The sequence below is a fragment of the Oncorhynchus gorbuscha genome, linkage group LG01 (genome assembly GCF_021184085.1).
Source record: "Oncorhynchus gorbuscha isolate QuinsamMale2020 ecotype Even-year linkage group LG01, OgorEven_v1.0, whole genome shotgun sequence".
In the NCBI taxonomy this organism is placed as follows: Eukaryota; Metazoa; Chordata; class Actinopteri; order Salmoniformes; family Salmonidae; genus Oncorhynchus; species Oncorhynchus gorbuscha.
The window spans coordinates 111,758,043-111,777,302 of NC_060173.1; the positions used below are offsets into that span (position 1 = coordinate 111,758,043).

A 19,260-nucleotide genomic window follows, 5' to 3' on the forward strand; every position below is an offset into this window, starting at 1 on the left:
CTTTGCCTCTATGGCCACTATGTATTGTTACTGCTTGATGAGTGGATGTCTGAACTATGCCATATCGTATTGTAACGAATCTCCTCTTCGTCTGATGAAGAGTAAGAAGGATCGGACCAATATGCAGCGTGGTAAGTGTCCGTCATAATTTATTGACTGAACGCACAAAAACAAAATAACAAAGTGAAATGGAAGAAACGAAACAGTTCTGTAAGGTAACATACACTAAACAGAAAACAAACACCCACAAACAAGAGTGGGAAAACAGGCTGCCTAAATATGGTTCTCAATCAGAGACAACAATTGACAGCTGCCTCTGATTGGGAACCATACCAGGCCAAACACATAGAAATACCAAACATAGAACAAAAAGATCGAATGCCCACCCCAACTCACACCCTGACCAACCTAAAAATAGAAACATACAAAAGGAACTAAGGTCAGGACGTGACACGTATACACTACCATGATAATACCACCAACATTACCATATAGCAAAGTCCCTTGTGTTTCAGTGAATTCATATAGTTCGATGGACATTGTCATCGTCAGTGTTGGATGTGGTCTGTAGCAGCACTATGAGGTATCTTATGTAACTCCACTGCCTGCTGTGGTACAGCTTGTCCAAGCAGAAGACATTACGTGAGACGCAAAAGCTACAGTTGATTCCCTCTGGAATGAAATCTACATTCTTATCTGCTTAAGGCCTTATGTTGATATGAACAACAATGCGTCACAATTCTGTTTTTAAAATACTCCGAAACTTGATTATATAACAGTTCGATGTTTTTAGCTAACTGTAATCATATCAATCAGAAAACCAGATGGTTTGGACGGTGAGGTTCAAACATTCATATATAGATATCATGTGTGTTTTCTAAACATTAAATAGTGTAGCTCTTACCCATGGTGTTGAGTTGTAACGTGTCCTTAATGATGGGACAGAGCTGTGTGTTAGCTGTCAGAGAGTGATGTCATAATGATCCTGCCTGCCTTCCATCAGAGCTGTGTGTTAGCTGTCAGAGAGTGATGTCATAATGATCCTGCCTTCCATCAGAGCTGTGTGTTAGCTGTCAGAGAGTGATGTCATAATGATCCTGCCTTCCATCAGAGCTGTGTGTTAGCTGTCAGAGAGTGATGTCATAATGTTTCTGCCTTCCATCAGAGCTGTGTGTTAGCTGTCAGAGAGTGATGTCATAATGATCCTGCCTGCCTTCCATCAGAGCTGTGTGTTAGCTGTCAGAGAGTGATGTCATAATGATCCTGCCTTCCATCAGAGCTGTGTGTTAGCTGTCAGAGAGTGATGTCATAATGATCCTGCCTTCCATCAGAGCTGTGTGTTAGCTGTCAGAGAGTGATGTCATAATGATCCTGCCTGCCTTCCATCAGAGCTGTGTGTTAGCTGTCAGAGAGTGATGTCATAATGATCCTGCCTGCCTTCCATCAGAGCTGTGTGTTAGCTGTCAGAAGGTGATGTCATAATGTTTCTGCCTTCCATCAGAGCTGTGTGTTAGCTGTCAGAGAGTGACATGATGATCCTGCCTGCCTTCCATCAGAGCTGTGTGTTAGCTGTCAGAGAGTGATGTCATAATGATCCTGCCTGCCTTCCATCAGAGCTGTGTGTTAGCTGTCAGAGAGTGATGTCATAATGATCCCGCCTGCCTTCCATCAGAGCTGTGTGTTAGCTGTCAGAGAGTGATGTCATAATGATCCTGCCTGCCTTCCATCAGAGCTGTGTGTTAGCTGTCAGAGAGTGATGTCATAATGATCCTGCCTGCCTTCCATCTGAGCTGTGTGTTAGCTGTCAGAGAGTGATGTCATAATGATCCTGCCTGCCTTCCATCAGAGCTGTGTGTTAGCTGTCAGAGAGTGATGTCATAATGATCCTGCCTGCCTTCCATCAGAGCTGTATGTTAGCTGTCAGAAGGTGATGTCATAATGTTTCTGCCTTCCATCAGAGCTGTGTGTTAGCTGTCAGAGAGTGACATGATGATCCTGCCTGCCTTCCATCAGAGCTGTGTGTTAGCTGTCAGAGAGTGATGTCATAATGATCCTGCCTGCCTTCCATCAGAGCTGTGTGTTAGCTGTCAGAGAGTGATGTCATAATGATCCTGCCTGCCTTCCATCAGAGCTGTGTGTTAGCTGTCAGAGAGTGATGTCATAATGATCCTGCCTGCCTTCCATCAGAGCTGTGTGTTAGCTGTCAGAGAGTGATGTCATAATGATCCTGCCTGCCTTCCATCAGAGCTGTGTGTTAGCTGTCAGAAGGTGATGTCATAATGTTTCTGCCTTCCATCAGAGCTGTGTGTTAGCTGTCAGAGAGTGACATGATGATCCTGCCTGCCTTCCATCAGAGCTGTGTGTTAGCTGTCAGAGAGTGATGTCATAATGATCCTGCCTGCCTTCCATCAGAGCTGTGTGTTAGCTGTCAGAGAGTGATGTCATAATGATCCTGCCTGCCTTCCATCTGAGCTGTGTGTTAGCTGTCAGAGAGTGATGTCATAATGATCCTGCCTGCCTTCCATCAGAGCTGTGTGTTAGCTGTCAGAGAGTGATGTCATAATGATCCTGCCTGCCTTCCATCAGAGCTGTGTGTTAGCTGTCAGAGAGTGATGTCATAATGATCCCGCCTGCCTTCCATCAGAGCTGTGTGTTAGCTGTCAGAGAGTGATGTCATAATGATCCTGCCTGCCTTCCATCAGAGCTGTGTGTTAGCTGTCAGAGAGTGATGTCATAATGATCCTGCCTGCCTTCCATCTGAGCTGTGTGTTAGCTGTCAGAGAGTGATGTCATAATGATCCTGCCTGCCTTCCATCAGAGCTGTGTGTTAGCTTTCAGAGAGTGATGTCATAATGATCCTGCCTGCCTTCCATCAGAGCTGTGTGTTAGCTGTCAGAGAGTGATGTCATAATGATCCTGCCTGCCTTCCATCAGAGCTGTGTGTTAGCTGTCAGAAGGTGATGTCATAATGTTTCTGCCTTCCATCAGAGCTGTGTGTTAGCTGTCAGAGAGTGACATGATGATCCTGCCTGCCTTCCATCAGAGCTGTGTGTTAGCTGTCAGAGAGTGATGTCATAATGATCCTGCCTGCCTTCCATCAGAGCTGTGTGTTAGCTGTCAGAGAGTGATGTTATAATTATCCTTCCTGCCTTCCATCAGAGCTGTGTGTTAGCTGTCAGAGAGTGATGTCATAATGATCCTGCCTGCCTTCCATCAGAGCTGTGTGTTAGCTTTCAGAGAGTGATGTCATAATGATCCTGCCTGCCTTCCATCAGAGCTGTGTGTTAGCTGTCAGAGAGTGATGTCATAATGATCCTGCCTGCCTTCCATCAGAGCTGTGTGTTAGCTGTCAGAAGGTGATGTCATAATGTTTCTGCCTTCCATCAGAGCTGTGTGTTAGCTGTCAGAGAGTGACATGATGTCATAATGTTTCTGCCTTCCATCAGAGCTGTGTGTTAGCTGTCAGAGAGTGATGTCATAATGTTTCTACCTTCCATCAGAGCTGTGTGTTAGCTGTCAGAGAGTGATGTCATAATGATCCTGCCTGCCTTCCATCAGAGCTGTGTGTTAGCTTTCAGAGAGTGATGTCATAATGATCCTGCCTGCCTTCCATCAGAGCTGTGTGTTAGCTGTCAGAGAGTGATGTCATAATGATCCTGCCTGCCTTCCATCAGAGCTGTGTGTTAGCTGTCAGAAGGTGATGTCATAATGTTTCTGCCTTCCATCAGAGCTGTGTGTTAGCTGTCAGAGAGTGACATGATGATCCTGCCTGCCTTCCATCAGAGCTGTGTGTTAGCTGTCAGAGAGTGATGTCATAATGATCCTGCCTGCCTTCCATCAGAGCTGTGTGTTAGCTGTCAGAGAGTGATGTTATAATTATCCTTCCTGCCTTCCATCAGAGCTGTGTGTTAGCTGTCAGAGAGTGATGTCATAATGATCCTGCCTGCCTTCCATCAGAGCTGTGTGTTAGCTTTCAGAGAGTGATGTCATAATGATCCTGCCTGCCTTCCATCAGAGCTGTGTGTTAGCTGTCAGAGAGTGATGTCATAATGATCCTGCCTGCCTTCCATCAGAGCTGTGTGTTAGCTGTCAGAAGGTGATGTCATAATGTTTCTGCCTTCCATCAGAGCTGTGTGTTAGCTGTCAGAGAGTGACATGATGTCATAATGTTTCTGCCTTCCATCAGAGCTGTGTGTTAGCTGTCAGAGAGTGATGTCATAATGTTTCTACCTTCCATCAGAGCTGTGTGTTAGCTGTCAGAGAGTGATGTCATAATGTTTCTGCCTTCTATCAGAGCTGTGTTTTAGCTGTCAGAGAGTGACATGATGTCATAATGTTTCTGCCTTCCATCAGAGCTGTGTGTTAGCTGTCAGAGAGTGATGTCATAATGATCCTGCCTTCCATCGGGGAGCTAGTGAAGGCAGATGTGTTCTCTGTGGGCGGCTGCAGGCTGAAGCCCTCATAGGGTTGTCACTAACAGATAGCATGTGTGAGAAGGGCCCCAGCAGCTACAGATTCTCTGAGCTCAACTTACAATACTGACTGCGTCCCAAAATGTATTACTTTTGACCAGGGCCCAAGTTCACTTCTTAGCTCTCCCTTTGAAGTCCACAGTGAGACTCCGCCATCTTTCTGTTGTCTGTTAGAGTTGAGAAAGTCAACCCTAAAAGAGATATCCACCTTTTCAAAGCACTCCTCTGGTCGGCTTTGAAAACAGCATGTTCTCTGTGTAAATACCTGTATATTAACAGCATGTTGTGTCTATGTGTTCCCCAGGTGAAGCCCAAAGTTATCGAACCCCTGGACTATGAGACTGTTCTTGTCCAGAGGAAGACCCAGATTCTCAGTGATGTCCTCCGGGACATGCTGCAGTTCCCCCAGGAGGACTTCCAGGTGAGTCACCTCTGGCCTTCTGACCTGGCACCAGAACCAGGCTCAGATACCATTAGTGTGTCCCGCATGGCGTCCTAGCGGTACCGGAGCCAAGTCCAGGTCCAAAAGTCTCCTTAACAGCTTCTACCCCCAAGCCATAAGACTGCTGAACAATTCATCAAATGGCCACCCGGACTATTTACATTCCCCCCCTCGCCTTTGTTTTTACATTGCTGCTACTCGCTGTTTATTATCTATGCATAATCATTTTACCCATACCTATTTGTACATATTACCTCAATTACCTCGACTAACCTGTACCCCCGCACATTGACTGGGTACCGGTACCCCCTGTGTCACGCCCTGGTCGAAGTATGTATGTTTGTCTTCATTTATTTGGTCAGGCCAGGGTGTGACATGGGTTTATTTTGTGGTGTGTTTTTGTATTGGGGTTTTAGTAGGTATTGGGATTGTGGCTGAGTAGGGTTGTCTAGGAAAGTCTATGGTTGCCTTGAGGCGGTTCTTAATCAAGAGGCAGGTGATTTTCGTTGTCTCTGATTGGGAACCATATTTAGGCAGCCATATTCTTTGAGTGTTTCGTGGGTGATTGTTCCTGTCTTTGTGTTTGCACCAGATAGGGCTGTTTCAGTTTTCATTATTTCATTATTTTTTTGTAGTTTCTCCATGTATAGCGTTTCCTTTATTAAAATATTATCATAAATCATCATCACGCTGCATTTTGGTCCGATCCTTGTTCTACCTCTTCGTCAGAGGAGGAGATAGAAGAGAGCCGTTACACCCTGTATATAGCCTCGTTATTTTATTGTGTTACTTTATTTATTGTTTATTTTCTACTTTAGTTTATTTATTAAATATTTTCTTAATTTTTTTTGAACTGCGTTGTTGGTTAAGAGCTTGTAAGTAAAGCATTTCACTGTAAGGTCTGTTGTAGTCGGCGCATGTGACAAATCAAATTTGATTTGATATTCCTCTGTTCTTGAGCAGAGCTCAGAGATTACCGGACAGAAGAGAACACCATTAGACTAGTCTGCTACAGAATAAGTAGTCAGTGAGGTAAGGATGGATATCATTTATTACTGAAGGTAAACAATATGTCAATGTTGATAAGATCTTGATAGTTTCCATTATAGTGCACCGTGTTGGATAATTGCTATCAACTTAATGTGATCTATCAACATCAAATCAAATCAAATTATATTTGTGACATGCGCTGAATACATTTACATTTACATTTAAGTCATTTAGCAGACGCTCTTATCCAGAGCGACTTACAAATTGGTGCATTCACCTTATGACATCCAGTGGAACAACCACTTTACAATAGTGCATCTAAATATTTTAAGGGGGGGGAGGGGGGGTGAGAAGGATTACTTTATCCTATCCTAGGTATTCCTTAAAGAGGTGGGGTTTCAGGTGTAGACTTTTTCCCTGAAACGCTTGCTTACGAGCCCTTGCCAACGATGCAGTTTGAAAATAAAATGGTAAGATGTATTGCTATATACATGGAGTACCAGTACCAGATCATTGTAGAGTTACATACAGGGAATATCAGTACCAGATCATTGTAGAGTTACATACAGGGAGTACCAGTACCAGATCATTGTAGAGTTACATACAGGGAATACCAGTACCAGATCATTGTAGAGTTACCAGATCATTGTAGAGTTACATACAGGGAATACCAGTACCAGATCATTGTAGAGTTACATACAGGGAGTACCAGTACCAGATCATTGTAGAGTTACATACAGGGAATACCAGTACCAGATCATTGTAGAGTTACATACAGGGAGTACCAGTACCAGATCATTGTAGAGTTACATACAGGGTGTACCAGTACCAGATCATTGTAGAGTTACATACAGGGAATACCAGTACCAGATCATTGTAGAGTTACATACAGGGAATACCAGTACCAGATCATTGTAGAGTTACATACAGGGAATACCAGTACCAGATCAATGTGGAGCTATATACAGGGAGTACCAGTACCAGATCAATGTGCAGCTATATACAGGGAGTACCAGTACCAGATCAATGTGGAGCTATATACAGGGAGTACCAGTACCAGATCAATGTGGAGCTATATACAGGGAGTACCAGTACCAGATCAATGTAGAGCTATATACAGGGAGTACCAGTACCAGATCAATGTACAGGGGTACAAGGTATTTGAGGTAGATATGTATATATGTAGGCAGAGGTTCAGTCCCAGGGGCCATAGCTTGGTGATGAGCTTGGAGAGGACTATCGTGTTGAACGCTGAACTGTAGTCTATGAACAGAATTCACACATAGTTATTTCCCCTCTTGTCCAGGTGGGAGGTTGTTTGTTTATGACCCCATACAGTTCGTTGAGTGCCAGAGTGGTGTTGGCTTATGGAGGGATGGAGACAGTCGTGACAATTATGGATGAGAACTGTCTTGGTAGATTAAAGGGTCTGCAGCTCACCATCAGGTGTTCTGTATCAGGTGAACAAAGGCACGAGATTTCCTTCACACTTGAAGCAGCACACCAGTTGTTATGTATGAACAAACACACTCCACCTCCTTTCGACTTCCCGAAGCCGCCGTCCCATCCTGCCACTGGTGCATAGTGTCATCATCCAGCCATCATCCCATCAATCCTGTCTGCCTCCCACGTGCATGTTTTGGTTGTCGTGTTTATTGTGATTTCATGCTATTTCAGTGTGGCCCAGCCAGGCCCATGTTACAAGAGTACGGTGAGGTCATTCACAGAGGCTAACCTTACGTTCACATCCCTGCTTCACACTTTAGAGGTCAGGGGTCGTCTGTTTTGTTGAGATAGGGCCTAGCCCTTCCTTACACTATCTCTAAGCCCATTCAGCAGGACTTAGCCCATGTCACCCTCTCAAACTTTCCATCGCTACACGACACATTGTGAAATGGGAATCTGGCCTGGCAGAAGCGCTTCAGGAAGTGAGACCACTTTGGAAGATGCTCTTTAACAGTGACAGGAATGGCATCCTGTATCAGCAAAACATGACCCTTCCTCACTGTCTCACGATCCAACGGATATGTTTTCTCTCTCTCGTCTATTGAGAAGGTTCCTTTTTTTCCAGAAGCCGTAATGGTTTTTTAGATATTTTCCTTAGGATATAGCTATGTTGAAAAATAAACATTTGAAAGGAAAGGCTTCGATTTCCTAGATTTATTCAGCGGGTTAACAGTTCTTTTTTGTTGCTTTATGGCCAAAAAATAAGAATACTTACTGGCGCTTTCTCATGGACTATCAGGCTATTGTCACGTTCTGACCTTTATTTCCTTTGTTTTGACATTATTTAGTATGGGCAGGGCGTGAGTTGGGGTGGGCAGTCTATGTTTGTTTTTCTGTGATTTGGGTATTTCTATGTTTCGGCCTAGTATGGTTCTCAATCAGAGGCAGGTGTCATTAGTTGTCTCTGATTGAGAATCATAATTAGGTAGCCTGGGTTTCACTGTGTGTTTGTGGGTGATTGTTCCTGCCTCTGTGTTTGCACCAGATAGGACTGTTTTGGGTTTTCACGTTTCTTGTTTTTGTTAGTTTGTTCATGTGAAATGGTTTATTAAACATGAATCAAAATAACCACGCTGCGCTTTGGTCAGCCTCTCCTTCGAGTCAAGAAAACCGTTACAGCTATCCAATTTCTCAGTCAACAGTGGAACTCTCTGCTCTGGCCATGACATACGAGTCCTGCTACAAGCGGTGTGTTGTGAAGGGAGTGACAGGTGATGACATCTGAAGACATCGTGACTGAGCCCCAACATTTGTTTAGGGCGTTAGGAGAGCCAACCACTGGTTCCTCCAGGCTTAGTCAACGTGTCCTCTTAGGGAATTTCTTTGGGATTACTACTATTCCTATTCCTCCTCTTCCTATTCATCCTCTTCCTATTCCTCCTCTTCCTCATCCTCATCTTTCTCCCCTTTCTCCCCTTCCTCATCTTCCTATTCATCCTCTTCCTATTCCTCCTCTTCCTCTCCATCCTCCCTATTCCTCCTCTTCATCCACTTCCTCATCGTCCTCTCCATCCTCTCCCTATTCATACTCTTCATCCTCATCTTCCGCTTCCTCCTCTTCCTCATCTTCCTATTCCTCCTCTTCCGCTTCCTCTCCATCCTATTCCTCATCTTCATCCTCTTCCTCATCTTCCTATTCATCTGCTTCCTCATCTTCATCCTCTTCATATTCCTCCTCTTCCTCATCTTCCTCATATTCCTATTCTTCATCTTCCTCTTCCTATTCATCCTCTTCTTATTCATCTTCTTCCTCTTTATTGTCCTCCTCTTCATCTTCCTCCTTCCTCATCATCCTCACCTTCCACTTCCTAATCCATCCTCTTCCTCCTCTTCCTAGTCATCCTCTTCCTCATCTTCCTCATCTTCCTCTTCTTCTTCATCCTTTTCCTCCTCTTTCTATTCATCCTCTTCCTCGTCCTCATCTTTCTATTCCCCCTCTTGCTATTTCTCCCTATTGGAGCCACTTCAGCATGGCAGGATGTTTCTAATACAACTCTTCGTATGTCTTCAAGTATTAGGGTTCAGAGAGAGACCTGAGGGGAACAGGAGATAAGGAGAAGTGTAATAGTAATTTCCGGAGAAGTAAATATGGGAGATTCCTCTGTAGTAGCAGACCTACAATATGTATCATCAGTGGTTGACCCCAGGACGTTCAGCAAAGTGTTGTGAGGGACGACGTGTTAGTGTTTGTTTCTGCTGGTTAGATCATGGAGAGATTACCAACTCCCAGCAGGAAACCTGGGGCTGGGGAGAGGAAGTGGAGGAGGGAACTCTGTCTCACAAATAGGACCTTAATATGGTCCTCATTGCAGTTGTCGTGCAAGATTGACTGCTTCTGGTGATTGTCGCCTAACCAAATGGAAATTCTAATGACGAAGTCCATCCCTGAATCAGATCTAGTCCTCTACTGATGACACAAATGCACTTATTCATGAGCGTGGTTGTGACAGCTTTGTTTTGGTATTGTCACGAAAAAACAAACATGACTGGCAATGAAACATTTGGTACAGTACATTACGCCAGCAATGTTAAAACTGATTTGGTGACTCTCTATAGTAAAATTGTGAGGCAACCTCACTCATCCCATAATTTATTAATTGTATTTTTGGCAGGCAGCACAGGGCTAGGCTTTACTAGCACCAGGCTGACTCAGCAGGAATGCAATGCTCAGCGGTAGCTAACTATTAGCTAACATCACATTAAAGTCACTGTTTGTAACTGGAGCCCTGCACTCCTGTACGTTAGGTTAGTTACCTGAAAGGACATCTGGACCCGTCATTAGGCTCTATGACCTAACCTGTACAGTGCATAATAATATCCCACTGATTCACAAAGAAATCATTTCGGCAAGAAAATATGAGATAGAACTGTTCTCTTTCTTTTAGTGGTATTGCACCTTGGGGTGAGGTTTGGTCTAGTATTGATTAGCCTTTAGGTGAGGTTTGGTCTAGTATTGATTAGCCTTGAGGTGAGGTTTGGTGTAGCATTGATTAGTCTTGGGGTGAGGTTTGATCTAGTATTGATTAGCCTTCAGGTGAGGTTTGGTCTAGTATTGATTAGCTTTGGGGTGAGGTTTGGTGTAGCATTGATTAGCCTTTAGGTGAGGTTTGGTCTAGTATTGATTAGCCTTGGGGTGAGGCTTGGTCTAGTATTGATTAGCCTTGAGGTGAGGTTTGGTCTAGTATTGATTAGCCTTGAGGTGAGGTTTGGTGTAGCATTGATTAGCCTTGGGGTGAGGTTTGGTCTAGTATTGATTAGCCTTTAGGTGAGGTTTGGTCTAGTATTGATTAGCTTTTAGGTGAGGTTTGGTCTAGTATTGATTAGCCTTGTGGTGAGGTTTGGTCTAGTATTGATTAGCCTTGGGGTGAGGTTTGGTCTAGTATTGATAAGCCTTGGGTTGAGGTTTGGGCTAGTATATTGAATGTCTATTTTCCATTCTTTGTTTGGGCTTTGCGAATAGAAAATGACGTCTGTACTGGCCTGCTCTGGCTTTTGTGTCTCATTTCACAGTCTGTGACTCAATTTAAGTTTAATTGGAGAGCTATTTTGCCTTGCATGCTGGAGAAATACTGAAAATGTATCTGCTGGCGTTCAGAGATAATGACGAAAGCAGACCTATTGGTTAAGTTGCTCAGCAAAAGCTGCATGAACAGGAAATCTACAGCTGTGTTGAATTGCTTACCTCACCACTGTCCCATTGCCCTGATCTTGAAAATACTGTATACTTAACGTAAGTCAGGGACCACAGACACATCACGGTTCTCCTCTGAACTATGTCCAGTTTGGCTTTAAAAGGATTTGAGTTAGGTGAGGAAGTTAATGTTTGTTGTTCTTGCGGTTAGCCTAGTGGTTAGAGTGTTGGACTAGTAATCTGAAAGGTTGCAAGATCAAATCACCGAGCTGACAAGGTAAAAAATATGTTGTTCTGCGCCTGAACAAGGCAGTTAACCTACTGCTTCTAGGCTGTCATTAAAAATAAGAATTTGCCTCGTGAAAAAATGATTTGCTGTAGTTTGTTTCTCTCTCACCCATGTGGGGTAACTGTGCTCTGCTGCCTCCTCTGTAGTGGTGCTTTATTTTTATATCTCCTACTTTAAAGATGTTAAGTTGAAACGTTTCTGCTTAAGGAATCACCATGGAGTAAACATCTAGAGGGGATAGGGGTACAAAACACTCTGTTGAACAGTTATTATCAGTGGGAATCTCCTTTTAAGTGAGACGTGTCAGACACGTCTCCAATGGGAACTCAAAACTAGGCTACGCTCCTAACTGGGATGAACATGTGCTGTTAAGAATGAAGAACAACAGCAGGGATCTCCAACAGTAGTTGACTTCCATAAATCCTCGTGCATATCAAGACATTACTCATATCTAAAAGGAGTCCCACATGTACAGTAATTAATTCACAAAATGTATCTTGTCTTAGTGAAAAACGGTCTTACTGACAATGAAGTCCTACTGAGTAGATTCTGTTGAGAGAGAGAGAGAGAGAGAGAGAGAGAGAGAGAGAGAGAGAGAGAGAGAGAGAGAGAGAGAGAGAGAGAGAGACCAGAGAGAGAGAGAGAGACCAGAGAGAGAGAGAGAGATTAACCTGGTAGGCCAGTTGAGAACAAGTTCTCCTTTACAACTGCGACCTGGCCACGTACAGTCAATAACACAATAGAAAAAGTCTATATACAGTGTGTGCAAAAGTCCAGAGGCCGGATTCACAAAACCATCTTAAGAAGAAATGTCTTCTTAACTGAATTTTTTTCCTTAATTATAGACGTATGAAGAAAGTTAAGCAAAGTTGCTATTCCTCAATAAAGTTGGAAATGTTCTTAAGGTTTTTCTATGTTTCTTCCTGATAAAAAAGTTAAGAACAGATGGAATTCTTGAAAATAATGTTTCAGGATTTCTTCTTGGAAATGTACTTACCTTTAGGACAGTTAAACCCTTGTCTTGAGACGAATGGATAATTTTGTAAACATGAAAGTTTTCTTGCGCCACAGACACAGTTGGCTACCGGATATTTAAATACAGCCAGAAAACAAGTGAATCACTCATTATCTAGCTAGCTAGTAATTAACAATGCATTACAAAATTCTGTGAGTGTTATATAGCTACCGCTATGTCATCAATTTGCAAAAAAGATATTGGCTAACTTAACTGGCTGTATTTAGGAGGAGCTGGGTCCGGATTCACAAAACATTCCTTACGAAAAAACATAAGAGGTTTCTTTAGGAACTTCGTAAATATTTTTATTTAGGAACTTCGTAAATAGCTTCTTTATGTGTCATTGACATTAGTGACATGCTTGAAACCAATAAATACGTTTACGTGACAGGGATGATAGGATTTGGTCATGTCATTATTTTTCACACATTATAGCCATCAGATTAGCTATATCATTAACGTTAATGTCGTTGGCTATGTTGTTGGCTATAATGTTGTTACACGTTAGCTAGCTAACGTAGCTGCCTAACTTACCGGTTGCACAGTTCCTCTACCACCATCTCTCCTATCATGAACGACACCTCGTCCAGTTGGTCCACATGAATGGTCTCTACGCTCCCTTCTTCTTCTTGATGTCGGACCACTTCTTTTTTCACAGCGTCACTGTCCCTTGCTATACCCCCGGCGGCAGAGACAGGAATGGCCACTCTCACCCATCCTCTCTGACTGGTCTCTGCAGTGACCCAGCAGTTATTCAGTCTCCCCAACAGCAACCTTTTCCTGTCTGCTCTTTCCTCCACCGTCACTTCAAGCTCTTGTTTGCTGATGGGTTTTTTGCTCTTTCCTTGGTTATCCATTTTTGTTTTGATATAATCTGATGGCTATAATGTGTGAAAAATAATGACGTAACCAAATCCTATCATCCCTGTCACGTAAACGTATTTATTGGTTTCAAGCATGTCACTACTGTCAATGACACATAAAGAAGCTATTTACGAAGTTCCTAAGAAAACTACAAATTCCTAAGAATATTTAGAGGAATTGCATTTACGAACTATCTTATGAACTAATTATTTTTTTCCTAAAGAAACCTCTTATGTTTTTTCGTAAGGAATGTTTTGTGAATCCGGACCCAGCTCCTCAGGGAGGGAGGGAGCCCCATGGCTGGGCTGAGTGGCTGAGAGCCAGGCTGAGGCCCTGGGCGTGTCTGTCTGTATGTGGTTCCCTGGCCCTGGCCTGGAGCTCAACAATGTGTAGGAGAGGAGCATCCCATTCTGGCCCTGCCTCCCTCTCTGCCCTCTAGAACCTCCACAGACCTGAGACCATTCTCTAGCATGAAACAATATTTTCCCGGAGCATTTAGTAAACCAGGTCCACATACTGTAGTACTGAGAAAAAAACATGTTCGGAATCTGTGTTGGCACAGAGCATCAGTCTACGCTCATCCAGTCTCATAATTTAACCAGAGCCTGGCATGAACTTGATTTAATAAATAAAACTGTTTTGCATCTACAGATTTCGACTCAGAGACGTCAAGGAAGAACTGTCTACCCCACAGTGCCTGAGAATGCAGAGAAGGAGGCGCAGAGTCTGTTTGTCCAAGAGGTAGGATCCTACGAGTGCAATAACCCTGCAGAAATGAACCTTTGTGCAGGTAGAGCAGTGGTTTTATTTGCAGTTAGATGTTGGCATTGAGATGTGCCATTACTTTCACCATGCAGCTATATTAAATACAGACATTAGAGTCAGTCTTCAGCCAGCTTCTGACCACTCATTTATGTAGATGGCGGCCTGTACAAGATCAATAGATATGGAAACACACTGTGCCGCACAGACTTTAGGGTCTGTGATGATTTCCCCATTGTTTATTGAATGTGTCCAGCCGAACCGAACTTCTATTTCACTTAGCACATACTTTGTTACACAATGGTGTTTTATTGTTCAGTACAGACAGGTTGTAGGAATTATGGGTCGTTACTGGAAGCCATCCAGCCAATAGGAGTATTTTCATTCTCTTCAATAACATCTGTTCAGGCCAGGAGACCAAAAAACTGATAAACGGAATCCAGTTCCAAGGTAAATGGATTGTTCTTCTCAAAACGTCTGGTCTTCATTCTCTCAGAGCCCTGTTAACCGTAGTGTACCTCCCTGTACCAAGCCCGGTAAATGCCTTCTGCAACTAAGTGGTATTGAAATTGATCTTGAAATCAGAATATAATCAGGCTTACTGTCCATTCTGTTCTGAATTATTAGACCAAAGGTGAGTGCACAACAGTTCCCCTGACACAAGAAGTCTGGGGTGAAGTGTCAAACACACGCCCTAAACGCACCTGCTCTGGAGTGACTGTAGATGGGAGACGTTACAGCGACCTTTGTATTGGGCTATAAACTCCTCCTTACTGGAGGAGCCAGGCTCCCCTAACAAAGCTGAACTATTTTGATGTTTGATACTTATTAGTAAGATCCCCATTAGCCGCTGACAAAAGCATCAGCTACTCTTCCTGGGGTCCACATTAAACATGACATAATGCATAGTACAGAACATGATTAGTCAAGGACCGAACTATACAATGTCACACACAGCCTACATATCTGTTCCAGACATAACTATGGATGGGTCATAATTCAGATTTCTGTCATACTGTTATCATCATAAAACATTTCCTTTTCTCATTGCAAGATTTGACTCAACCAAAAAACTCTACCATTTCAATCATCAAAAAAGGTCTCAAAGCATAACATATAATAACTAAGCTGATATCTAGGATTTGAGATGAGACAAAATCTCAAAGTTTGACTTAATCTTGGGTCTACTGAGCAATGATCTACTGAGCACTGATCTACTGAGCACTGAACTACTGGGCACTGATCTACTGATCTACTGATCTACTGATCTACTGATCTACTGATCTACTGATCACTGATCTACTGATCTACTGAACTACTGAGCACTGAACTACTGGGCACTGATCTACTGGGCACTGATCTACTGAGCACTGAACTACTGAGCACTGAACTACTGAGCACTGATCTACTGAGCACTGATCTACTGAGCACTGATCTACTGAGCACTGATCTACTGAACTACTGAGCACTGATCTACTGAGCACTGATCTACTGATCTACTGATCTACTGAGCACTGATCTACTGAGCACTGAACTACTGAGCACTGAACTACTGAGCACTGATCTACTGAGCACAGATCTACTGGGCACTGATCTACTGAGCACTGATCTACTGAGCACTGATCTACTGAACTACTGAGCACTGATCTACTGAGCACTGAACTACTGAGCACTGATCTACTGAGCACTGATCTACTGAGCACTGAACTACTGAGCACTGATCTACTGAGCACTGATCTACTGAACTACTGAGCACTGATCTACTGATCTACTGAGCACTAAACTACTGGGCACTGATCTACTGAGCACTGATCACCTGAACACTGATCTACTGAGCACTGATCTACTGATCTACTGAGCACTGATCTACTGAACACTGATCTACTGAGCACTGATCTACTGATCTACTGAGCACTGATCTACTGTGCACTGATCTACTGAGCACTGATCTACTGAACTACTGAGCACTGATCTACTGAGCACTGAACTACTGAGCACTGATCTACTGAGCACTGATCTACTGAGCACTGAACTACTGAGCACTGATCTACTGAGCACTGATCTACTGAACTACTGAGCACTGATCTACTGATCTACTGAGCACTGAACTACTGGGCACTGATCTACTGAGCACTGATCACCTGAACACTGATCTACTGAGCACTGATCTACTGATCTACTGAGCACTGATCTACTGATCTACTGAGCACTGAACTACTGAGCACTGATCTACTGAGCACTGAACTACTGGGCACTGATCTACTGAGCACTGATCTACTGAACACTGATCTACTGAGCACTGATCTACTGAGCACTGATCTACTGATCTACTGAGCACTGAACTACTGGGCACTGAACTACTGGGCACTGATCTACTGAGCACTGATCTACTGAACTACTGATCTACTGAACTACTGACCACTGATCTACTGAGCACTGATCTACTGAGCACTGATCTACTGACCACTGATCTACTGAGCACTGAACTACTGAACTACTGACCACTGATCTACTGAGCACTGATCTACTGAACTACTGAGCACTGATCTACTGAGCACTGATCTACTGAGCACTGATCTACTGAGCACTGATCTACTGGGCACTGATCTACTGGGCACTGATCTACTGAGCACTGATCTACTGAGCACTGAACTACTGAGCACTGATCTACTGAACTACTGAGCACTGATCTACTGACCACTGATCTACTGAGCACTGAACTACTGAACACTGATCTACTGAGCACTGATCTACTGACCACTGATCTACTGGGCACTGAACTACTGAACTACTGAGCACTGATCTACTGAGCACTGATGTACTGAGCACTGATCTACTGGGCACTGATCTACTGACCTACTGAACTACTGAGCACTGATCTACTGAACTACTGAGCACTGATCTACTGAGCACTGATCTACTGAGCACTGATCTACTGAGCACTGATCTACTGAGCACTGAACTACTGAGCACTGATCTACTGAGCACTGATCTACTGAGCACTGATCTACTGATCTACTGAGCACTGAACTACTGGGCACTGATCTACTGAGCACTGATCTACTGAACACTGATCTACTGAGCACTGATCTACTGATCTACTGAGCACTGATCTACTGAACTACTGAGCACTGATCTACTGAGCACTGAACTACTGAGCACTGATCTACTGAGCACTGATCTACTGAGCACTGATCTACTGAGCACTGATCTACTGGGCACTGATCTACTGAACTACTGGGCACTGATCTACTGAGCACTGATCTACCGAGCACTGATCTCCTGAACACTGATCTACTGAGCACTGATCTACTGAGCACTGAACTACTGAACACTGATCTACTGGACAATGATCTACTGAGCACTGATCTACTGACCACTGATTTACTGGGCACTGAACTACTGAACTACTGAGCACTGATCTACTGGGCACTGATGTACTGAGCACTGATGTACTGAGCACTGATCTACTGGGCACTGATCTACTGATCTACTGAACTACTGAGCACTGATCTACTGAACTACTGAGCACTTATCTACTGAGCACTGATCTACTGAGCACTGATCTACTGAGCACTGATCTACTGAACACTGATCTACTGAACTACTGGGCACTGATCTACTGAGCACTGATCTACTGAACTACTGGGCACTGATCTACTGGGCACTGATCTACTGGGCACTGATCTACTGAACTACTGGGCACTGATCTACTGGGCACTGAACTACTGGGCACTGATCTACTGAGCACTGATCTACTGAGCACTGATCTACTGAGCACTGAACTACTGAGCACTGATCTACTGAGCACTGATCTACTGGGCACTGATCTACTGAGCACTGATCTACTGAGCACTGATCTACTGAACTACTGAGCACTGATATACTGAGCACTGAACTACTGAGCACTGATCTACTGAGCACTGATCTACTGAGCACTGAACTACTGAGCACTGATCTACTGAGCACTGATCTACTGAACTACTGAGCACTGATCTACTGAGCACTGATCTACTGAGCACTGAACTACTGGGCACTGATCTACTGAGCACTGATCTACTGAGCACTGATCTACTGAGCACTGATCTACTGAGCACTGATCTACTGAGCACTGAACTACTGAGCACTGAACTACTGAGCACTGATCTACTGAGCACTGATCTACTGAGCACTGATCTACTGAGCACTGATCTACTGAACTACTGAGCACTGATCTACTGAGCACTGATCTACTGATCTACTGATCTACTGAGCACTGATCTACTGAGCACTGAACTACTGAGCACTGAACTACTGATCACTGATCTACTGAGCACAGATCTACTGGGCACTGATCTACTGAGCACTGATCTACTGAGCACTGATCTACTGAACTACTGAGCACTGATCTACTGAGCACTGAACTACTGAGCACTGATCTACTGAGCACTGATCTACTGAGCACTGAACTACTGAGCACTGATCTACTGAGCACTGATCTACTGAACTACTGAGCACTGATCTACTGATCTACTGAGCACTAAACTACTGGGCACTGATCTACTGAGCACTGATCACCTGAACACTGATCTACTGAGCACTGATCTACTGATCTACTGAGCACTGATCTACTGAACACTGATCTACTGAGCACTGATCTACTGATCTACTGAGCACTGATCTACTGTGCACTGATCTACTGAGCACTGATCTACTGAACTACTGAGCACTGATCTACTGAGCACTGAACTACTGAGCACTGATCTACTGAGCACTGATCTACTGAGCACTGAACTACTGAGCACTGATCTACTGAGCACTGATCTACTGAACTACTGAGCACTGATCTACTGATCTACTGAGCACTGAACTACTGGGCACTGATCTACTGAGCACTGATCACCTGAACACTGATCTACTGAGCACTGATCTACTGATCTACTGAGCACTGATCTACTGATCTACTGAGCACTGAACTACTGAGCACTGATCTACTGAGCACTGAACTACTGGGCACTGATCTACTGAGCACTGATCTACTGAACACTGATCTACTGAGCACTGATCTACTGAGCACTGATCTACTGATCTACTGAGCACTGAACTACTGAACACTGAACTACTGGGCACTGATCTACTGAGCACTGATCTACTGAACTACTGATCTACTGAACTACTGACCACTGATCTACTGAGCACTGATCTACTGAGCACTGATCTACTGACCACTGATCTACTGAGCACTGAACTACTGAACTACTGACCACTGATCTACTGAGCACTGATCTACTGAACTACTGAGCACTGATC

The 19,260-nt window shown here is 43.8% G+C and overlaps 1 protein-coding gene across 13 annotated transcripts in view; it reads left to right on the forward strand.

Moving 5' to 3' along the window:
* Nucleotides 1–19,260, forward strand: part of LOC123996368 (dedicator of cytokinesis protein 9-like) — a 189,373-nt gene that overhangs the window by 90,683 nt on the left and 79,430 nt on the right. For all 13 annotated transcript variants that reach the window (XM_046302578.1, XM_046307948.1, XM_046309542.1 and 10 more), the window contains exons 2-3: nt 4,777–4,893; nt 13,861–13,950. In XM_046302578.1, coding sequence (XP_046158534.1) covers nt 4,777–4,893; nt 13,861–13,950 — 207 coding nt within the window. The remainder of the gene's footprint in view (nt 1–4,776; nt 4,894–13,860; nt 13,951–19,260) is intronic.